The sequence below is a fragment of the Carassius auratus genome, chromosome 30 (genome assembly GCF_003368295.1).
Source record: "Carassius auratus strain Wakin chromosome 30, ASM336829v1, whole genome shotgun sequence".
NCBI classification, from domain to species: domain Eukaryota; kingdom Metazoa; phylum Chordata; class Actinopteri; order Cypriniformes; family Cyprinidae; genus Carassius; species Carassius auratus.
In genome coordinates, this window is record NC_039272.1 from 9,977,365 (window position 1) to 10,002,300 (window position 24,936).

Sequence of the window (24,936 nt, forward strand, 5' to 3'; positions counted from 1 at the left end):
GAAAAGCTACATGTTTGTAATAGACAAATCGATCAAGGCATTTTTAACTTCAAATCTAAAATATTGCAGTAAAGAATTCATTGCATCTGAATCAGGTGAGACATTTGCACAAATCAAGCACAGTTTACAAGTATTATGTATTATGGATGCCTTAATGATGGATTTGTATCATACAAACAATGCTTTTCACGCCACAGGAAGTTAATTAATCAACTGGAGTCATCAGGATTACTGCGATGTTTTTGAACTCTCATTCCGACGGCACCCATTCACTGCAGAGGACCTATTGGTGAGAAATGAATGTACATTTCAAAGCAACAAACTCATCTACATCTTGAATGGCCTGTGGTTGAGTACAGTTTCAGCAAATAATAATTTTGGGGTGAACTATTACTTTTAAGTATCCCTCCTACTACAACATCTTTATTGGCTGAGGCAATGAATAATGATTTCCACCTGAAAACACTTCCAGATTACAGGAACCCTTTGCGGTTCTGAAAGAAAAAAAAATATGAAAAATGCATTTGTGTGCTGAAAATAGATCTGGTTTGTTTGTGAGATGACTAGCACAATGTAACAAGATGTGGAAAAGGAAAGCATGTTGCATTAGCAGTTGTGTAGTGTGCATGCATACAAACAGGTACATTTTCTTCTGTTTAAATGCATTGCTTAGTCAACAGGTTCTGCTTCATAGTCTGTAGTCTTCTGATTAAGAAGAATTCAAGGAATTGTTTCCACTGCCAGATGTGAGGTCAAAGAATGACTTTGTATCAGCTGTGTTTGAAGTGCGTTTGACTAGGAATTCAGCGTCATGACTTTAAGCTGTTGGTTCATGATTTTGATGGTAATTTGAAGAGTGTCTGGCATGTTAAACATTTAGGAGGACTTTAAAGGCATAGTTCACCCAAAAAAAGAAATGCTCCTTTTGGGTTTCACAGACGAAAAGAGATTTGGAATGACATGAGGTTCAACGTTGTTGGGAGCAACAGAATAAGGTTATTTAATTACAAAATAAATGCAACTGTAATTAGTTCTGATTTCAGATTTGATTCCAAAAACATAGTTTCATAGCTATTACTATATGTTGTTATGATTTTAAATCTGTATTTAACTTCATAATGATCTCAGAGTAAAGAGCTGCGAAAGTCTGATGTTGTGATGTCCTTAATTTAAAATTCAATTATTATAAACTTAATTCAAGTGATGAAGGATTTTGTAAGTCTGACAGTTATCAGTGTTGAGTGCTGATATAAGGTTAACCCTGCCTGCTTTAAATGTTTATTTGTTGAAAACATTCATTCGAAATTTAGAAAAGTGGTCAGTTACATTAATAAAGTAATTGAAGTGGTTACACTACTTGTTACATTTTAAATAGGTTCACTTGTAATCTGTAACCCATTACATTTCCAAAGTAACCTTCCCAACACTAAATGACAGATTTTTCATTATCCCCTCAGCATTAAAATGTGTTCTGGAGGGGTTGTATGGATGGACTAGTAGTGGAAGAATTTTGTGTGTGAGAGACACCTGTTGTGATGAGCAGCAAAGGAAGTGAGTTGGGTTTGCTTTGGCTGCATGACCTGTGTTCACATAGTGTCTCTGCAGTCTGGGATCATTTGCGCACACCCTCTTGGAGATCTATGAGGAATTTCAGACCACAGCTATGACAGTCTACTGGCCCACTGAATGGACACCAGCTCACTGAAAACACATCCGTACTGTTGATTCTGTAGTTTAGAAGCTACCTTACAAGAGCAAGATGTGCTGCTCTTAAGGTCGGCCTACTCAGCCACTAGTGGTTAAAACAGAGAGACTATTTCATTTCATAAAATTTCCTTTTAATTGGTCAATATGTATCAATCTAAATAAGTTACAATTCTTCTGAGTGTTTACAAAGCCTTGTAAATATACTTAACAGGTAAAATTTGCTCTGACAAGGCAGATATACGGTTTACAAAAAGGATTCTGTATATTTCACACAAGAAACAATGTTAAAATCAACACTAAGGAAAATGAAACCTCTACAAAAATATCAATAAATAACATCACATCTTATGTTGATACATTTACTTACATCAGTATACAATTGCCATCATACCAAGCCTGAATAAAACCCTAGATTATTATTTTTTTTTTGATGCACAAACCATACAGATGGTTTTAAATGTGACATCATCATCATTGCTGAAGCATCACAAATGTTAAAATTATAGTTTATATGTTATTAAACTGACAGATTATTGATAACCACCTCCTAACAAAGACAATCTAAAGACAAAGTTCAAAAATGTACATGTGCAATATAAATTGAACATAGCTTTTCAAAATCTGTTGTTGAAAGGTAGACCGGCTTGTGTTGTGTATAAATCATTTTTTGATGAATTTCTACAGCTATTATGTAACTTCCTGACAATCTCCTATCTTTATAAACCAAAGAAATTGCTTGCCTCTGAAGTTCACCCTCTCGGATGCAACAAAGTGCAGGACGATGAATGAGGAAATATCAGCCATGATTTAAGTCTATCATCTTTTTTTTTAAAGCTCTATCTAGCATTCAAAAAGTGTGATGTTTAACAATAAGCAAGCTGTACAAGACAACTGACATAAAAAGCTAATGGTGGACCCTATAGTAGGGATTTATGTATTTACGTTTTTTTCAAACATCTTGACATGGACATTTTTTAAGTGGGGTTTTATCAATCGAATCTTGAAGCCATTACTGTGAAGGCCGGTCGGACAACATTTGGTCATGAGGCACCCAGCAGCGTGTATGATACTGTACATAGCAGTGTAAATCAATAGAGCTGAAATTATATTGGATTAGTAGAATTAGTGGGACTTAAACCTATGAATGAAATCAGAATTTAACATAATAAATAAAGCAGTTCAGTGTTTCAGCATGAAGCCAGGTTTGATGCATCAAGGCTTGCTGATAAATGTTGACAGAGAGGAACGTCATTTTTAAAGTTCACATCAGTTTTTGTATTCATCAGTGCCTCTTTACACAGTCTACAAAGAAGAAAGAATGGATGTTTATCAGTGTGTTCTACTGGACATTCTCTAAAGGAAGAAGAGGAAGGAAACATGAGTGAGAGTGTTGAGTTTAAAGTAAGCTTAGGTTCTGAGTGTCACTCTTACGTCCTCAATATCTCATAACCGCTTCTCCCCATCGACACAGCAGCTGACCCAGACTCAAGTCAGCTGACCATTTTCTACAAAACTGACAGGCTTCTACAGAGTTTTCCTCAAGATGAGTTTGGCAGGGAGAAAAAGGTCTGTAGCTAAATAAAAAAGACCCTTTTTCTTTAGAGATTCAAGAAGCCTTGCGAGCACTTCTCATCCAATAATTCAACTTTCCTGAGTTTACGAATTGAAGAGCAAGAGACATTTACAAGGAAAAAAACACTACAGCATGTCTATAAATATTTCTGGGTTCCTGGGATGGTGTTTGATGAGCCTCACAGACCCATTTGAGATGCACCTTCCCTGAATTCGAACACCCCAGCAGTCGACTTACGACTACAGACTACGCTGCCGAGAAGTTGGATCTAATGGAGTCTTCCCGCAACTGACGGTGTTTCCCGATATCGCACTCTTCTCGCGGTGTTCTCCGTTCAATGGTTATCCTGTAATTTTTCCTGGGGAACAGCAAAGAAGAATATCATGAATGTAGATGATATTGTATGAGCAGCAATAAGAATTTTCTATTAATTCTCAAACAATAAAACTGACATTTAAATGCCAGACACTTCTTATCATTAAAATTCATTTGAATTAGGCTGTTTCATGAAAAAAATGACGGAATTTACCTAAAGAAGTAGAATGCCAAAAGGAGAGCCGTTCCCAGAATTCCTCCTACAATTATCCCAGTCACTGCCGATACACCTAGTCCACCTGCTTAGGAAAGAAAATGAAGCCATATGTAAAGAAAGCAGCACATCTATATAATTTAGCGACGTTCACCTACTATAGAGTGGAGGTTTTCAAACAGGGTCTGTTAGAAGGTGCTATTATTACTATTGTAAGTAATAGTAATATTAGTATTATAATTAAAGGGATAGTTCACCCAAAATTTTTTATTCTGTCATTAATTACTCACTTTTATGCCGTTCTAAACCCATAAGACCTTCATTCATATTCGGAACACAAATTAAGATATTTTGATCAAATCCGAGAGCTCTCTGACCCTCCATAGACAACAAGGAAACTGAAATGTTCCTAAGGCCAGAAATGTAGTAAGGACATCGTTCAAATTGTCCATGTGACATCAGTGGTTCAACTGTACTTTTAAGAAGCTATGAAAATATAGTTTGTGCGCAAAAAAAACTAAATAACAATTCTTCTCCAAGTCACATATTCCGCCATTATCGAGAGTAACACAACGCATGCTTTCCTCTGCACTTAAACAAGACACAGCGCATCTTTGTTCTACATCAGCAGCACCACATGGATGTGTTATTTACACGCAAGGTACTTTCAATAATGTTGGAATAAATAAGTAATCTCGTAGCTTCGTAAAATTGCATTTGGTGCTGTTGACGTAGAAAACACATTCGATGTGTCTTGTTTACGGAGAGGAGGAAAAGAGGAAAGCACGCATTGTGTTACTCTCGATAATGCCGGGATACGTGATTTGGAGCAAACGAATTGTTGAATAAAGTTATTTTGTTTTCTTTGCACACAAACATAGCTTCGTAAAATCACGGTTGATCCACTGATCATTTATTTTAACAATGTCCTTTCTACCTTTCTGTGCCTAGGAACATGCTATCTACGGAGGGTCAGAGCTCTCAGATTTCATCAAAAGTATCTCAATTTGTGTTCTGATGAATGAAGGTCTTACGTGTTTGGAAAGACAGGAGGGTGAGGAATTTTCATTTTTGGATGAACTATCCCTTTACTAATAATACTATTATACGAAATAATTAAAAAAATCTTTGTGTTCTCTGCCATCTGTTGTCTTAATTTTGACTTAATCGTGCATTTACAAAAAAAACAAGGGTCAGTCTTGAAGCAGCAGAGGTAATTTACATGATGGGTCACTGTGTTTTGGATGTGGAGGCTCTGGTGATGTTCGCAAGGTGAACCATTCCCTCTTAAAGCCCGGCATTATCTGGAAACTTCCATTGGTGCCAAAGTAGCTCATGACAGTCTGAATGCATAAACAAACATTTATCATGGTGATTACTTAGCATTTCATAACAAAATCCTACAGCTAAGTTTCAAATGTCTGAATTTCAGTCATTGTCCTGATTGTGTGTGTGTGTGTGTGTGTGTATGTGTAAAATAAAGCAGAGATGATTATGCACACATACCTCGTGCGTTCCTGCCTCTGGGTCTGTCATCCTAACGACAGAGAAATCTCCATTCCGGTCACCTTTGGCATCCAGAGACACCTGGCCAGCAATGCCTGTATAACGGAATGTGAGGAATGGGAAAATTAATTAGTTTGTAGAGTCAAACATTCCAAGGAAAACACCAGCAAGAGTCGACAAATTCCGGGTGGGCAATACAAAAGGAAATCTCATCTGCCTCCTGCCGTTTTTGTTGGCTTTGACCTCAGAAATGGTAATTTCATCTGTACATCTGTGTTCCTGAATTCTTGAGATTTTTAAAATATTATTTCATTGAACAGGAAAACATGACCCTGTTCCTGATGATTCTGGCCGGGCAAAACATTGTTATTTCACGTTTAGTTGTCTTGCTGTGGTCATTGAGACGGGTCTGGGCCGCAGACATGTCTGAGCACTTATTTTGTAAGGGAAGTTTAATGAATTACAGTGGCAAGAATACTGGCGAGCTCTCTTTTCACAACTACAATAATGGGAATCAAATGTGGTGAATAATGAAGGGAATAAAGTAGGACTTGGTCAGTGATAGGATTCCAGTGTTCTTTTTGCACAGAATATGCATTATTATTAATAATAATGATTAATGATTAAATGATGAATAATAAATTAATAATAAAGAGTGTATAGTATAATTTAAAGGGGTCATGAAATGATTTTTTTTCCTCAAGAGCACTTATAATCTTAGTATGTTTTTTTTTTTTTTTTTTTTTTTTTTTTACAAATTGTCATAATTTAGATATAAATGTAAATTTTCTACCCTGAATGTAGCCCTCAGATTTGAATGTTCTGTTGGAAGGGGTGTGTCTGGGGTGTGTCTGCCCCGTTTACACTAGTGCGTTTTAGTTTTAAAACACATAACATCGTTTACATTACTTTAGACTTTTGAAAACACTGCAGACCCCGCTTTAGTTTGAAAACTCCTGGGTTGTGTTTCAGTGTAAACAGAACAAAACCGAGACTTTTGAAAACGATGGTTTGTCTGCCCACATTTGCTCTGCGTAGCTATTCATATCTATGGCTGTACCTGCAAGAAGGATCACGTGACATGCGTTTTAGGTTGTGTAGTGTTAACGAAGATCGTTTCTGAAAGGCAGCGGAAAGACTCGCCAGTGTAGACGACGATCGTTTTCATTCTAAAACGTTGTTTTAAAACGAAAACGCACTAGTGTAAACGGGGCCTGAGACTTCAATTTAAATGCCCACTGCTGTGATTGGCTAAAGTCTTTGCATATGAAATGAGCATTACCTGTGGAGCTTTTACTGTGTTTTTACTAAAACAGCTGACAAGATTAACTATTTGTGAAAAGTGTTGATTATAATATTATACTGTATGTAGAACTACTCCCATAGCATCAAAGATTGCATCACTGCACTGTAGCCAAACACTGTCATATCTACTGAGCACACGATGCAGTTATCTCCTTACTGCAACACAAATTTTGCAAACTAACAAATACTACTTTACCAATGATTATATCCTGATTGGTTTACACAGAACCATCAAGAACAGTGTGAAGTTTCTTGTTTAGTCATTGGCTTGATTTAGAAATCATACAGCAGCACAACTACTTTGTGACATAGAACATCTGAACGTCTGCGATCTTACACATTACACCAATCACTGGTCACCATGGTCATGAAGTTGTCTCTTGAGGTAAGTTTATAAAGTGTGCAAAGTTTTTGAATCTTTCTTTTCCTAACAGCATGCACTCTTGTGATTGACGGGCAGACACAAATTGTTCAGAATGGTGCAGGTACTCTTGAAAACTATTGCTTTTTAAATACATTTGTGTCCTTTAAACAAGACATTTCTGTACCCAAACTTTCATAAATAGAGCTCTCTCTGTTATGAAGTGAACACAATCAAGATACACAGATGTAAAATCAGCCTGACTAATTTTATCATGTAATTACCCTATTCTGAGACCGTCTGGATGGTGCATCATCCAGACTTGCTAATTAGGAGCTTTCAGATTACTGATAAGTTTGCTGCCACTGTTTACTTTCTAACTTTATGAACTTTAACACAAAATTGAACCTGTCAACCCTTACGCTATATATTTGCAATTCATAACTACAGCTGCTCATTAATGTCTTTTATAAGATATAAATATTGTCTGGCACAGAGCAATGTCCATAGCACTTCAGTGGCTTTAAGTAACATTAAGTAATATATTTAAGTTGGGGGGGGGGCAGCAAATTTTGGGGAATTACCTTCAAATGTTCTGTTCCACATGCTGTGGGTGATTTGCAGGCCATTCTTTTTTGTCAGACCAATACTCTTCACCTCACGCAAGGCAATTGCATAGAGAATCAAAGCATCATGGAACCCCTCCATAAACATATTGACCTGCAATGTAAAAAAAGGGGGGGGGGGTTATAATGTAAATGTTTCATTTATTTATTATTTAATTATAAAATCATATTCTTCATAAAAAGAATAAATAGTTATAAGTAAACAAAAATAATACCTTTTGTGATTTAAAAGAATTAACATTTGCTTTATTCATTTATTTATGCATTTATTATTTATTTTTACAGAATACATTTATTTGTCACATTTCATCATTTATTATTAGCATTTTATATATTTATTTATTTCCCATATATTTTGACCTCCATAGCTTTCCTTTCTTTTTAAACAAACAAATTGAAGTAAAGTAAAGGCAGGTTATTGTAAGAGAATCCAGAGGCAGCTTATCTATCAAAATTATACTTTAGTTAAACTGCAAATGAATGAACAGCGGCATGTTTTCTGACATCAAAAGTGAATAAGATGGAGAGGATTCATAAACAGTACTGTGTTGTTCAACGAAATGTTAAGCAACTAAAAACTACTACAGGCTACCCAGGCACCATGAATACTGAAAGCACGTACTAATAGATGCTCATGTTATGATAGGGATTAATGGTCTGTTCCTGCCGGAGAGCCGTATGCTGCATGTGTACAGCCCAAGGCAAACAATAGTAAAACCTGGGGCTTAGTCAGTCTGCAGCCCGGGGGAGATTCGATAACCAGCTGCCAAGATTACTGTATATTTACATTCACCTTCAACTGCCTAATAAGAGTGAAACAGCAGGAAAAGCTGATATAGTCATATGACTGTTTATATACATATTCATTTTTGGAAGCGTGAACAGAGGTGAAATCTCCAAGCATTCAGAGCATAACAAACCCTGCCGTGTTTTCATACAGAGCACAGCTTGCAATTCAGCAGCACAATGTATCGGACTTAACATTCCTCATGCAAAAAAAAAAAAAAAAGTAATGCTTTCTCATTGCGAAACAAATCCTGCTGATATTTAAGTTCAGGCACTATTGGTAACAGTTTGTGTAAAACTGATGCCATCTCAGTTCAAGAATGTGATATGAAAGGGATATAGAGGAGATTTTTATTAAATTTCTATTATTTTAACTCAGAAGTTAAAGGAGAGGTCTAGAGGCCCATCACCCACATTGAGATCTGTGGTTTACAACACAGTTTGGATGACCTTTAAATGATAAAGTGATTTCTTATGTAGTACCAAAAATAAATAAATCCACTGTAAGGTTTTCTTATTTGATTTTATTTTTTTTATTAAAAAAGAACATATACTCTCACTAAAATCAAATTGTTATTTATGAAGCATGTTCCATGTCATGTATCGTTTAGTTGGCTATAATTCATATCACTTCTCATTTTATAGATAGATAGATAGACAGACAGACAGATACAGTAGATAGTTTAATAAATAAGTTTTGTACTGTTAAATTCTTCCATAGATGTTGCAAGGAAAAGAAAACAGCACTAATTCATAGTTGGCCCAACTGCAGTGATTAACCCAAATCAAGCCCTGCATCATTAGAGAGAATCTAATATACTCAGGGTCACTGGACATACTGTTTTTACCAATAAGCCTGTTTCTGTTTATTTCGGCTGATTAACTTCAGGCTCTGACATGAAAAGGTTCAACCGCATGTCAGTTTCCTCACCCCGGTGAAAAATTACCCAGTGCTGTCCTACTGTCACTACCAGCTATACTGTAACGACAGAAAAGTCAGAAAAGACCTTTAAGATGCCATCTATGGAGAAACAAATATGAAAAATAAATGGACAAATTACCCACTGTGGCATAATGTTTATTTCAAACTTTTTTATATTTATTTCTATATATTTTATTTCAGCGCCTATTTCCTCAAAATGGAATGCAACAAGAAAATGAAAGCCAATCAAATGTTCAGACATCTTTCATTTTATACATGGAGCGCTTCTAGTCATTTAGAATTCAATCGCTGCAATATAACTTTTTCTCATTTATTAAAGACCACTCAAAACCATACATAATAATAAAGCCTTTCAAATGAGTGGTAAAACCTCTTCAAACGATGAGAATCAAAGTCCAGTTGCAAATGGCTGAGCCATATATGATGACTTGGTAAGAAAGCCTTAACAGAAACACAGATCATATTCTATACCAGAATTAAACTATACTTGCACTGCTTATAAACTATTATAATATTTTTCTTGTTTTGTTATGTTGCTGCCTTATGTTAAACTGCTTTAAATTTTTATGTGTTAAATTATTATATATGTTTTTCCATATTAATCTACACTCCATAAACCATAATGACATAAAAAATGATAATAAATACATTGCATAAATATTCATACCCTTAACTCAGTACTTAGCTGAAGAACATTTAAAGCCTCAAGTCTTTTTAGGTATGGTGCGACAAGCATTGCTCGTCAGCATTTGGCAATTATCTGCCATTCTTCTCCTCACCTCTTCACCTCTCAAGCTCTGTCAGGTTAGTTGGGGGCAGATGCACATTTTCAGGTTTCTCCAGAAATGTTTGACTGGGTTCAATCCCAGGCTGTGGCTGGGCCACTCAAGGACATTCACAGAGTTGTCTTTAAGCCACTCTTGCTGAGTGCTTAGGGTCATTGCCCTGTTGGAAGGTGAACCTTTTGCCCAGTCTGAAGTTTCTGAATGCTCTGGACTGGGTTTTATTAAGACTATCTCTATATTTTAGTGCACTGAGCTTTTCTTCTACTCTGATAAATCCCTCAGTCCCTGCTACAGAAAAATAGCCCCACAGCATGCGGCTGCTACCAGAACATTTAACTTTTGGGATGCTACTCTGCAGGTGATAAGCAGAGCTGGTTTTCTTTAAAAAAATTATGCTTAGAATTAAGGTTCATCAGACCTTCAAACTTCTTCCATTAAGAGTAACGGACACTATACGCTTCTGTGACCCTTCAGTGAACTCTTCCCCAAATGTGTGGCTTGATGCAATCCAGTTTCTGAGCTCCACAGACAGTTTCTTTTTTTTACCTCAAGGCTTGGTTTTTGCTCGGATATGCATTTTCAGCTGTTTTTTCAGACCTTTTACTGAGAGGTATGTGCCTTTCTAAATTATCACTTGAATTTGTCACAGGTTAACATCACACGAAGTGTATTAACATCTACAAGCAATATGAATGCTCCTGAGCTAGATTTCAACTTTTCCAGATAAGTGTATGAAAACTTATGCAACAGAATCATTTAATTTCTGTCAATTTTGTGTTCAATAAATTTGCAAAAAGTTTAAAAACCAGTCTTTTGCTTTGTCATTATGGTGTATGGAATGGAGATTGATGTGTTTGTGTGTGTGTGCGTGGTGGGGGGGGGGGGGGGTAATTTAAAGCAGTTAGACATAAGGCAGCAACATAACAAAATGTGAAAAGAATAAAGGGCTCTGAATACTTTTTATGCCAACTTGCAAATGAGGATAATGAAAGCAATCAAAATCAACAAAAGAGCAGTGATATACCAGTGCTATAACAAGACTCATTGTAAAATAAATGAAAATAAAACAGATAGAATACAAACGTGTGACGTGTATTCTTTTCAGCTCATGAAAAATTTATCTTGCTTGCCGCGTTCTGGATTAATTGTAAAGGTTTGATAGAACTGGCTGTAAGACTTGCTTAGAGAGTATTGCAATAGTCCAGCCTGGACAGAACAAGAGCTTGAACAAGGAGTTGTGCAGCATGTTCTTAAAGAAAGGGCCTGATCTCCTTGATGCTGAATAAAGCAAATCTGCAGGGCCAGACGGTTTTAGCAAAGTGGTCTGAGAAAGTTAGCTGATCATCAATCATAACTCCAAGGTTTCTGGCTGTTTTTGAAGGATTTATAGTTGATGTGCCTAACTGGATGATGAAATTGTGATGAAACAATGGGTTTGCTGGAATCACAAGCAGTTCTGTCTTGAAGGTGAAGTGAGATCTTGTCTTGAAGATGATGGTCCTTCATCCAGCAAGAAACGTCTGTTAGACAAGCTGAGATGTGAGCAGCTACCGTGGGATCATCAGGATGGAATGAGAGGTAGAGCTGAGTGTCATCAGTATAGCAGTGGTATGAAAAGTTATGTTTCTGAATGACAAAAACTAATGATGCCATGTAGACAGAGAAGAGAAGGGGTCCAAGAACTGAGCCCTGAGGTACCCCAGTAGTTAGATGTTGCGATTTGGACACCTCACCTCTCCAAGGTACTTTGAAGGACCTATCTGATAGGTAAGACTCAAACCATTGGAGTACAGTTCCTGAGATGCCCTTTGCCAGTAGGGTTGGGTACAACTGCAGGAGAAATGGCTTGAATGAGATGAGATGGAATAGGATCAAGCGGACAAGTAGTAGGATGAATGGAAGAGTTTGGAGACTTCTGCCTCAGAGAGAAGGATGTGAATGAGTGTATGTTTGCCGGTGAGATGTGCTTGACAGATTGTGGTGTGGAAAATTGTACACTGATGTTTTTAATTTTATTAATGGAAAGCGTGGCAAAGTCGTCAGCTATTAGAGATGCTGCAAGAGGGGGAGGAGGAGGACAAAGGAGGGAGGAAAATGTTTTAAAAGGCATGCGAGAGTTAGACGAATTGTTAATTTTGTTATGGTAGTATGTCCTTTTAGCATTGGAAACATTAGCAGAGAAGGAAGAGAGGAGTGACTGATACACATTAAGGTCAGGAGTATTTTTGGATTTGTGCCACAGCCTTTCAGCAACTCTAAGCTTAGAACGATGTTCGCGTAGAACATCAGATAACCAAGGGGCAGAAGGGGTGGTATGGGCTGGCCTGGAAGACAAGGGGCAAACAGTATCTAAACAAGATGTAAGAGTGGACCATAAAGTATCAGTAGCACTGTTAGCATAAAAAGATGCTAATAATTTAAGGAAAGGAAGTGAAGATGAAACCATAGCAGATAGCCAGGAGGTTGAGAGTGAGCGTAGGTTACGTTGAGAGATGACATCTGGAGGGGTAAGTGATATGTCAAAGGACCATGTTGAGGTTAAGAGTGAAGAGGAAGTGATCCGAGGTGTGCAGTGGAGCAACCAGTACATGATCAGTGGAGCAGTGTCGTGTGTAAATAAGGTCCAGTTGGTTGCCTGATTTGTGAGTAGCAGTAGTTGACACTCGGTTGAGATCAAAAGAGGCAAGCAGAGTGTTGAAGTCTCCAAGCATAACTAGAGGAGTATCATCTTCAGGAAAAGTTGAAAGCAGCAATATTATATATAAAATTGTTATTATATATCATTATATTATATTATTATATGAAATTGAATAAAATTGTATAAAAATGTAAATATATGTTTTTGCCATTGGGACATATGTACTGTATATTGATTGATTGATTGCAAATAAAATTTCCTCATATTAGATATTGTTCCAGGTTTTAGTTTCCTTTAGCTCCTCTTTCTTTCTGAACAAAATTTCTTGGAGCATTATTTACAATGAATTATTTGACAGAGAAATGAAAAGTGAAAGTCGTGACATTTGCCAAATATGGTAACCCATACTCAGAATCGGTGCTCTGTATTTAACCCATCCAAGTGCACACACACAGCAGTGAGAAGTGAACACACACCCAGAGCAGTGGGGAGCTATATCCAGCGCCCGGGTTGGGGAGCAACTGGGGGTTCAGTGCCTTGCTCAAGGGCACTTCAGCCATGGGTATTGAGGGTGGAAGAGAGCGCCGCTGTTCATTCACTCCCTCCACCTACAACTCCTGCCAGCACCGAGACTTGTGACTTTCGGGTTACAGGTCCAACTCTCTAACCATTAGGCCACAGCTGCCCCCATGTGATAAATGTTGCCACGAGAGAATTTCATTGGTTGTTACAGCAAGTTCAGTCAAACTTGTGTGTGACGGTGTCTATTCTGAAAACAGCAACATCCTTTATTGTTGATCAAATCAAGACGATAGAGGCAGAACAAACTGTCTGTAATAAGTCTGCGACTTCCTTTGTTTGTCTTAGTTTAGCCATTCGGCAACAGTGTGTTCAGATCCTGTGAGATGTTTTTTGGGGCTCTTAATGGACAGCAAAGCGGTTGACTGGCTATCTTGTTCTAGATAAGGGTTGAGAAGGAAAGGAAAGAATAAACCAACTTCAACTTTGAAGCGTTTCTGCTCAAGTACAGGCAGATATATTTATATACATATATCTTAGAACAAATAAACCTGACCCTGAATTGACTCAACTTTAGCTTTGATTAGATAATACACACCTGAGGAGATCGGTATTTTAGAAATGTTAAATCTATGCGAATAGAATATCCGGGGATCAATTTAACCTCAGTGGTTTTGTCATGCTGGAACTTGATAAGCTGCAGTGACACAGCAAAGTGCGAGCTGAATTTATAGGAAAATAAGTAAAAAATAAACCTGAGGGCCAACAGATGATAACTATAACTGAGTAAGATATAATAAATGTCAGTCTGACCCAATTCATACTTTGCTTCTTTTGAAGAGATTATGTTTCTCAAAACCAGAGGCGAACCAAGATGAAGTGGGGGTCCCAGGCAAAATTAAAAGATGAGGGCCTTCTAAAAGATTATTATTTTACATATATGTGTGTGTGTGTGTGTGTGTGTGTGTGTGAGTGTGCGTGTGTGTGTGTGTGTGAGTGTGTATTTATATACTACATGCAAAAAGTAGTTAAAACATATAATAAACATAAATTGTTTGTTTTTTTTCAAACAAAGTGCTTATTCTTTAACAAAATATCAATCTTCATCTTTATGGCAGAAGATACAATACTGTACAAATACAATCTTGAAGATACAGTACAGTATTCATATTTACAGTTACAATTTATTCTGAAGCAATATTTTCATCATTGTTCTGTCAGCTTTTTACAAATTTCGTGTTGCTCAGAGAAGCAAAATAGCCCTGTGGTCACTGATCTCTATTATAGATCAGTGGCTGTGGCTTTGTTTGGAATTATTTCTGTTGTCGAAATAGTGTTAACACAGGTAATATGGGTCTCTTAATTAACTTCTAGTTTATTGATCCTAAGCGAATAAAATAAATCCAAAAAAAAATAAAAAATAAAATCAACATTTGTAATCATGGTAATTTTTGAAGACTCTTCATGTGAAATTGATTAACTATATGAAGTGGTATAAATATATACGTTTTCTGAATGTATTTTAATAGATTGAATCATGTAGTGAAGAGAACACTGTAAATGCGCACGAGCGACTTCACGTAATGCATATATATAATATTCAGCAAAATAACTTACCTGTCATGGTATGTTACTTAACTATATCATGTTAGGAATAACTAAACATTCTTCTGAATTTCTTTGTGTTACGCTCATTTGTTTTTAAGTCTCTTACAAAGAGACAAACAGTGAGCCTCAACAGCACTACCTTGTTACCAGAAATATATCCATTATCAGTCACCATTTACAGTGAATGTAGGCTACTAAAATTAGAAGAATCCTTCTCGGGTTTGGATGCTTGGCTTGTTATTATTTATTTATATATTTTTGTCACTTATGTTTTTATCAGGCTATTTGCCCGGTCGGGCAAGTAAAAACAAATACTGAATCATTTTAAACTATCTAGAAGACTGATTATTATTAATTGAAAATTAAGAAGGTAGCTTGACCTGTATTCTACTTCTGCGATTCTCTCTGGTGATGCAGTAACTATCAAAAAAAAAAAAAAACCTTTGTTCTGTCCAATGATTGTAAACATTCATCATGTCCGTCAGACTTGAGATATTTTAGAGGTAATGTGAAATTTAGTTTTAATAATTCAACTAAAATAAGATGGAATTAACAACGAAACCATATATTTTTTGTTTAATTATAATTATCATTTAGTCAATCTTATCGCCATCATTTACTGCTGGCATGTTACCTCTTTTCCTCATCTTCTTGATTTTTTCCACTTCTGGCTGCCAGAAAAAAGTCTTCTTCATGCTTAAATTAGCAAATGCATGATTAAGCACTGTTGTGCCAGTTTGAAAACGGCGGCTGACGCATCACGAGGAAAAAACAAGCACATCCAGCGTGACGCGAGAGGGGTCCCCCTACCGGGGATTCAGATATATTGCTCCACGTTATATTAATAATGACATTTACGATTGTTCAAATGGTCAGCTGTCGGGGGCCCCAGTGGCAATTGCCTGCCTTGCCTGCCCTGGTGCTACGCCTCTGCTCAAAACAGTTACTGAATCTGAGAAATGTCGCCTGTTGGTAGGATCATTTCATCCGCGAGTATTTTGCAAGTGAAAAATAAATAGAAGAAACTTTGGATAAATCCAATCAAACACATAAAACACAAAATACATTATACTGTAAAACATAAAACCTTAAAACATGTTCCTAATGACTGTGGTAATCCAACACACCCACCTACTGGTCATCAGTGCATAAAAATGCTTAGCATTTTTCACAGACTCATTTTAGAGTCGCTTAGGATATATGGCGCCTTTGGATATACAACAGCACTTTTTAAATATTCATATTTTATTAATCTTTTAAAGGTCTTATTTTTTAGCTGGATTATACTGTAGAATCGACCTTCTAGAATGTTAACAGTGGATAGGTCATTTATCCTGCAGATTTACGTTCAGCATATGGGGGACTCTTTCCAAATGAGTAAGGCTGCATTTCCTGGCAGCCAGTATGAATTGCTAAAAATCTGTGTGGATGCTTATAAGAACACCACTCACTGTAAGCCAATTCCAAAAAATGTATCACCTTCCTTAATGAATAAAGTGGGCATTCTTCATTCAGCTCATGAATTCAGCATGAACACCTCTGTCAGAAAAAAACGAGCAGATACAACCGGCAGCTACAAGGAGAAGGCCAAGTTTGTGAAACATCACATTAGCCTGTCCCAGAAGGCTTCTGCTTCTCTGGGAAGTGTACTCATACAAAGAAATAATTGTACTCGGCACACTGAAGTCTTGACATTCATATTTGGAACGAGAATGGGCTTTGTCTGAATACTTTTCTTTGGTGGTTCCCTGCAAAGGTCCAGCTCAAGTCTTTTGTGGCTCCTGTTGATACAGCAATTGAGCCAGTCAAAAGTGGCAGGGCCCCCACTGAGGTTATTAACCTTGGCACTTCGATTCGTCCACAATTGTTTGTTTCAGAAAGACAGTTCCCGCTGTCTTCCTTAGAAAAGCTTTGACGGCTTTTCAATAGAAGCTGACATGATGGGGACAAAGAGCCAGACCAAAATATGGGGCCTGTATGGAACGCCAAGTCACCCCATTCAAAAGCACTTCAAGTGTGAATGCACTGTATTTTGTCTTTAAACTGGGTGAATAAATGAATCAGCTGCTCTTTGAACAATGCAGGCCACAAAATGGAGGGAATTGCAGGAAAGGGGCTTAGGACTGATTGAGTGACTGATTTGCCTGTATACTGTTGACAGGGCACAATGATGAAGGTGTATTTGAAAATACTCAAGAAAATTCCTCAACATTTTCACAGCAGGAGTTCTCTTTTTTTTCCAATGAATTTCCTTTTCGTAAAACTTCAAATATCACAGAACATTTCGAAAGATTTATTTTATTGAATGAATATGAACATTTAGCAAGTAACTAGGTCTTGAATAATCTAAATAAAAAAATAGAATAATTAAATATCCGCTACCAACATTTAAAAAAAATGGCTGATAACCAATACACCTATAACCAATATATTGTGCATCCCTAAAAGATTTGTTTCAAAGACTCACGTACAGCACTGCAGCGTTCACAGACAGGGATGTTCGATTGCTTTAGTGACTTTTTCATTTCCGTGGAGAAGTTTTCAAACTCTGGCTTGGTGGACCTAAGCAACGTTACAGTGTTGAGAAAGCTGTAGGCAGCCTTGGCCTCATTGTCATATTTGTCTCCTCTCCTCCAGGATCCATCCCCTGTAAAAGAATGTAGTATTTTTACTGTTATTTCATGTTCACATGGCCACATTGCTAGATTTGCCAAAGAAAACATAAAGTCTCTTGAAATAAGGAAATTATACAAGCATGTTTTGCCTGTTTCTGCTGAGAAAACTTTTGCTGCAACAATGGGGCTTTTATATATGCACAAGAACAACAGCGGAACATCCTGGACCTGCACACCAGACAATATCCAGGCACTATCGTGTTGAGCCAACTGTCACTTGAATGTAATCTCCATCAAGCAGAAGAGCATGGCCTCTCTGGCAGTTCAGTTTAGATATAGCTTCATTGTGCTACAGGGTCATAGAACAATCTCGTCTGACTATGGCTCATCTTGGGAATAGAGATAAGCTCTGTAATCAGTGCACAACAACCATGGGTACATCAGTGGAGCTTTACCATAGGAAGAGGAGTTGAAGAGCTCGATGTTAAAGAAAATGTGGCTGCCGCTGGTTAATTTTCGTCGATGGGCCGCCAGCATGAGGTCTCGTACTGTGTCCGCCTTGGCACACATGATCACCACTGCAAAAAGAGACCGAACAGAATGTTATTTGTCAGTCAAAACAACAAATTTAGGCTGGTCATTTGGCTGCATATTTATTATGCATATTATTGTTATATGTGGTGAATGGCACCTATTGCATTATATGAAGCAATTCAAACATGCTTTCCATTAGGGCACTGTACTGCACACACAGTGTCGCACATACGCACAGAGAACAATTCATATCAACCCATTGAAATTTTTCAGATTGCTGTGTTTTAAACAAAATGGAAGAGATCAAACATAGCAAACAGTCAGACATCCTTGCCATTACAAACATTTATGATGAAGATCAATGAACAGCTTGATATGTCCAGCCCTGACTTCCTCAACAGATTGAATAATGCTGTGCTTTTCAACATACTTCAAAGGGACTTTGAGACCTAAATCAGCCACTTGGTTGTTTGTATGATTATACTGTATGTACAAGAATGGAATCGTTAATTTCCATTTCTATGTATGGCAGACAAAATAAAGCACTGTTTATTTCTACAGACCACAAATCCAAATGCGCATTAAGTTATGATCGCCTCAATTCTGAGAACATGCTCAGTGCTGTTAATTTAGAATTAATTATGACCTTTATGCTACTGGCCAGCTTTACAAGAGCATGTGGCATTGATTCAATTATGTAAGCACAAGCTCATAAGCAGCAAAAAATAACTTCTTTTTTACCTGGTCTAACAGAAACACAGTCTGAGAGGTACAAAATATTTTCCCATGGAGCAAGGAGGTCAAAAATAAATAAACAAACAAGCAAGCAAACAGGGTATTAAAAAAAAAAAAAGTCGCAAAGTGTCCCATAAATAGGAAGATTCAGAGGATTGGAACTTTCCCCACAGCTCAGTCAGTGTAATGCGCTGCTTGAAATATCCTCAGCTGAGTGGGACAAACTTCACCTCAGTATTCCTGCACTATAGCACCCTTTAATTACAGAGCACACAGTACACTACAGGCCCTGTGTCGGCTCTCCACTGATTCCATGGGGTAAAGCTCCAGCCAGCAATATTTCAAAAATCTGGATTTTCCCACTGACACTAGTTACAAATGAGCTGAGGAATGCAAAGAGGCAACACATGGCACACTTACCGTAGGCTGCGCCGCATTTAATGCACCTGGGGGTCTGTATAGAAGCGTAGTGTGAACGTGCACATGGAAATAATATCGCTGTGCAAACTCGTGCTATATCGCTACTGAGTATAAGGGTTTACTGTCTTGCCCCTCTGTCCGACTTTGGCAACATGGCACAGAATGCAAAATAAGCAGGGCTATAATGACATATCTCTGGCTTAGGAAATTCACTCCCCGAGGACCACTATGCAGGTTTCCAACAAGCCAGTTTGTGGTTCTGTGCTCTCGTCATTCACTGTCAGAACACTGCAACACCATATGCCATCCAAATTAAAGTGCCTTATCTTCTGACATTTAGCCTCGGCTTGGATCAGAACTTGGAATTTTATGGGTTATGTGTCAACACCCAGGTATGTCATTCTTATCTGCTTGTTAAGTCTGACGTCACGTGTTACAGTGTCACAGTTTCCAGCTGCAAACACTCTGTCAGACGCCAAAAGCAAACAACATATTCACTAAGAGTGTGTTGTAGTACTGTACGACTCAAGCATCATCAAGCATCTGAAATCACAGATGGCCAGATAGTGATTCATCTGCTATGAATCGATAAAATACTTGTGTCGGTGAGTCCAGAGACTGTAGTGCACACTGTACACTGTTTTTAAAAGCTTGGCTTAAATGTGTGATATGAACAAATTGTGCTTAAACGGCTCTTGGGACAATATTCGCAGTTGAAATGGGTAGAGGCTAAAGCATGCTTTTAAATGAGCGCTCATGTGCAGGCTGGGCCATGTCATTAAAGTTATCTGTATTTTATTTCATTCGCCTCAGCTGTGCCAATAGACACGCAGCAGCCTCGTGCAACAGGTTGAAAACCGCTTAACGAAGACTGACAACAACAAAAACAAGGGCACCGCAATGGCCAAATGAATCAAATCAGGCGTCACAGGAGCTGGAGAATGTCCCAATGACGTCCTCTACAGATGACTGCAGGCAAAGAAAAACTATTTGGCAATCTCCACTGGCTTCTGATTATGAGAAACTGTGCGAGAGAGTAGATAATGATGAATGCTGTTATTATAAGCAGCAACATAAATCAACTTGCTTACATGCTTGTGTAATTGACCACTTCAGGGACAAACAATGAACGCTGAACAGTGACATCTTAATGAAGTAAGCCATTTGTTGTAAAAAAAATTGAAATAAATAAATATGTACAAATTTGTAATGTGACAACTGATCAGTTAAATTTATACCGAGATACTTTGCTATCTGTGCTGTATCAATACTCACTCCTACAGTACGTACACCACTGCAGCCTTCTATGTGCCCCTGAAAACAAAACAACAAAGTGTCTACCATGCCTGGAATACTAATTCTAACGCCAGCAATCTACCTCATGGAACAGTCTGCGGCATTTAGCATTCAAAAAATATGCTAATTTATACAGTGGCTATGTCTATAATTTATGGTAATATAAACACAAACTTTTATTACCAGCGCAACGCCATCTATCTAGTCATTTTTTATGTGTATTCCCTTCTTGAAGCAGACAAATTCTAATAAATTGTATTTACTAATATTACTAATCATAAGCTCCTCAAATAACTGCTGCTGTTTGACAGTAACAAGTTTTCAGCTGGATTGGCTGTAATGCACATATTACAATGCCGCTAGCTATAGTTAAGATAGCACAATAAATAGGCTTTTATCAGCTTTTAAAAATTAGGAGAAAATCTGTATCGGTGGCTATCCATCAGTTGTTGACATTTCACAAGTAGATACAATGATAACATTTTGATTAAACAAATTCAAACTCAAAAAAAAAAAAAAAAAATTGCTCGAGTGGACACTGCCCCCATAAACTTTCAACAAAAGTGGTGGCATTTCTTCTAAAATACTCATACATCTGCAGAGAAGTGACACTTTGGTGTGGATCCTGTGCATGTTTTGCTTCAGAAGAGGCTTGAAACAGATGGCCAATTTTCCCGAGTGTTTGGTAGGCGACCTGAAAAATGCATCCCATCACTGAGCTTCCACATTCAAATCTCTGCATGGTCTTTGATGGGCAGATCAAAGGAAATATAAATGCCATCATTCAAGTAGCATTCTATACTTATACCTTTATACTTGCCGTTGGGGAACTGCAACATGTCGAGGACCTTTAGCTGCTGTTAACTGATAGAAAAGGGAAAGAATTATAAAAAGCCTCGAGGGGTGTAACCCTGGCGTTGTTAGTGTCAAAACAGCCCCAAGACGAGCATTAACCTCCTACCCCGTTTCATTCATTCCATACTGACATTTGCAGAATTGGTGGAACATTCCATTATTAATGACCAGCGTTCACGCAATGGCTTTGTCTTAAGAAACCCAAGATGTTCATTCTGACACACACAACTGTCTTAGGAAAGCGATACAGGGGACTCTGCAGGGCCCCTGTATTGAGGCATATCTGTATATTTTCTAGAATCTACAACATTTTTGCTAGGAATGTAAGAAATGCACTGTTTATGAAACAGGATCGGTAAGGAGGTGCACAGTCAGACTTTCTGAAACAGCACAGATTTGGGGCAGACGGGTATGATGTTTAAAAGCAGGCTGAAACAGCACAGTTCATAGTTTTGACAGATTTTAGCGCCACAATGTGTCTAACACCAAGAGTAGCAGTGCGCTCCAGGGAGGGTGTAGCCTCTCTGGTTATTAAGAAACAGCCAGGAAGACAGCGCATGACTTTACTCGCCATGAGAAAAGCTGTTAAAAAGCGCCCGAGGATGTCTAGAGGAGTGCTAAACCCTACACTTGATCCCCAAAATTCCAACAGCTCTTGCTCAGTGTTGACCGCCTGTCAAAATTCTGATCATTTTTTCCACAAGCTTTCTTATGGACTGCAACTGACCTCTTGTCTCTCTTTACAGACAGGGAGCCCAAGGAGATCAGGAGAGGATGAAAAAAGCCCTAAATATCTGCATTTGTATATGTTCTATATTGCTCTTGTCTGATGCAACATCTTTGGCAGTTTAACATGGTGTGAGGATTGATGTTCTCTTTAATGCATTATAATTTGATGCAAACAAACACTCCTTGCAGAAAACTAAACTAAACGTGAATTAATAACAAGGAAATGTGTTGAACAGAGGCGGTACTTTGCAAATCCACCCTCTTGACCTGAGAATGCCCGAGTTGAATCACTGCTGGTAAAAAAACAAACAAACAAAAAAAAAACATTACAAATAAAGCTAATGTTCTCTACAATGTTTTCCAAGTTTGTTGTCAGTTACGTGCCCCTACAGTCCCATCATTTAGGCTTAAGTTTTAAAGAATCTACTGACACCAAATCTGAAACGCTTCCTTTAAATCATGTCATACAGTACATACTTTCTTTTATAAAGGGCTACAAACAGGATTTAAATAATAATAATAATTAAAATGTGCTATTTATTTACATTAATTAACAATTATACAACAATAACAAAAAATTAAGCCACATTTGAAGTGTTTTGCCCTAAATTGTTCTTTATTGGTAGCCAGTATATTCCACAGTACATTATTATTTTTTTTTTCAAATACAGCAGTTGTTAGCTGTTAAAGGTAATGCTGCTTAAAATGATACAGGTCTTCTTGACACATCTGATCCCAGGGCCCATGCCCCACTCCCATGTTCCTAATACATCATGTTCCTAATACATTCATGTTGCAATGAGTAAAAAAATGGTTATCCTGTGTTATCTTGTATCTGTGATTTTATTTGGAATAATGTAATCTCACCTATTTAGGATTAATGTGAATTGCTACCACTTGTGATCTAGACTGGTAAATGAAATGGGATGGGCTCAAACCCAGCAAGATGCCATCCATTCCACTCGCTCAAACTATCACCTTCTGGCAAGAAACTTCTATAGGGGATTGTTCTTTTAACAAGTGTACTCTTAAGACACTTTTAGCATCTATGGCAAGCTGTTTTATTTCCTAAAGGTAATTGTCAGTAAAACTAGACAGAGAGAGAAGAAACCACAACTACTGTAGCATCTAATGAATAGTTAAGCTACTAATAAGACTGAAACAGGTACCAGAAATCATTGGAATACATAGCCACTAATCTGAACTGAATGGTTGATAACAAAACCACCGTTTTAATTGAATTTATTGGCAATAACAAGTAACAGTAATAGTGCATATCATGAAAAGGTAGCCAGCTACGTATTAAATACTACACTATACTACTATAATCAAGTCACATTCATAAATACTAGTATGAAATGATTTTTTTTTTAAATACTAAAATCCATTTACTGGTGCGTTTTAAGGAATAACGGTTAAAACGGCTTGCCATAGAGCGTTTGCTTAATGACAGACAAGTAAACGAGTAACGTACCTTCGCTCCCGTAGACGGACGCGATGATCTCGTCGGCATCTACTCTGTCCTCTTGCGAGTTTAACACGGCGTAATCTGTGGTTTTGTAGTACTCCGAGAGCACCGTGTAAACCCCCTCTATCGTAAAGTAACAGTTTCTCTCGTCTTTATCGTCGTCGTAAATCAAAGATGCAGTTCTCCAGCCGAAACGGCCGAACATAGCCTGAAACGTCTCGGCCATCTTCAGGTAGGTTGGAGCGATTCTAGTGATATGCGAGTATTCGGGGGTTTTGAAGCTGAAGCCGGTGGCCAGAGCACCTGCTGAGATCACGGGGATGTTCCAGTGCGATGCCACTCTGACCACCGACGCGGCGCTGTACTCGCACACCGGACCGAGGACCAGGTCGGGACGCTCGTCTTTCTGCTTGTCCACGAGCGCGTACAGAGCGTCCATCCCGCACGCGGAGTTCTCATACTGTACATTGAATCTCAATCCAGCGAACTCTCCACTGCTGAGGGTTTTTATCGCGTACTCAATAGCCGGAGAAACTCTCTGGTAAGAGAACAGGTATGTGTTGTTGTGAGGCAACATGACCATCACGTCGATGTTGTCAGTCAGTGCACTTGTCCTGCCAGGCATCATGAGCACTACCCAAACGGACAGACATAGTGACATGAAACATGACATCTTTAACACCAATGAACGAAGCAACTGATGATTTTTTTCTCTCTCTCTCTTTGAAAAAATTCAAAGATTGTGAAAGTTTTTTTTTTTTTTTTTTTTTTTTTTTGCACCCCGAGTATTTTGTTATATAAATTAAGACGTATCCTTAATTGAACTTGGTATGGCAAGATCCCACTTTTTCTGTTTATAAGTGAGTTGTGAGTCTCTCCAGAGCCCCTCTCTCTTCTCCTGTTTAGAGTCTTCTTTGGGTCTCTGTCTAACTCTCCGCTTGCCTGTGTAATTACTCTTGTTAGGATGTGTGAAGTGTGCGGCTCGTCTGGTCACCACACATGCTGCAGTTCTAGGAGGAATTTTCAAGCATCCTTTCATTATTATTCCTGCGTCATCGCTGCGCAGCCCGCCCCCTCCTTAAAGCTACAGCGTCGAAATTCAGGATGGTCCACAACTTAAATCGAGATTGAATGGTCAAGGTGGCGTAAATATAAAAATATACAAATTATGTTTTAGGATAAAGCACATTTATAGACAACACACGTGGTTCCAAATGTCTGTACAAATTTAGCCATTAATAAAACGCAACCCAATAGCAAAATCAGAGGCATATTCAATATTAAAAGCAACAGAAAGGTTTGACTGATTAAAGAAAACCAGACATAACTAGAAAAAGGAGACTATTCCACCAATCGTGGGCCACAACTAAAAAGTATATGTATATGTAATTATCTAAA

The 24,936-nt window shown here is 37.9% G+C and overlaps 1 protein-coding gene across 2 annotated transcripts; it reads right to left on the bottom strand.

The window, feature by feature from the left end:
* Positions 1-2,955: 2,955 nt before the first annotated feature.
* LOC113049146 (atrial natriuretic peptide receptor 3-like) lies at positions 2,956-24,546 on the bottom strand. 2 transcript variants are annotated; one of them, XM_026211215.1, is made up of 8 exons: positions 23,545-24,546; positions 17,957-18,079; positions 17,358-17,533; positions 7,566-7,701; positions 5,316-5,410; positions 5,032-5,152; positions 3,810-3,894; positions 2,956-3,638 (listed from the first exon to the last, which is right to left on the bottom strand). In XM_026211215.1, exons 1-8 carry the CDS (start codon positions 24,209-24,211, stop codon positions 3,527-3,529), a joined length of 1,515 nt encoding a protein of 504 aa, XP_026067000.1. In that variant the 5' UTR covers positions 24,212-24,546; the 3' UTR covers positions 2,956-3,526. The 2 variants fall into 2 exon arrangements, with proteins under 2 accessions (XP_026067000.1, XP_026066999.1); XM_026211214.1 differs by having other exon boundaries at positions 3,810-3,897.
* Positions 24,547-24,936: the final 390 nt, after the last annotated feature.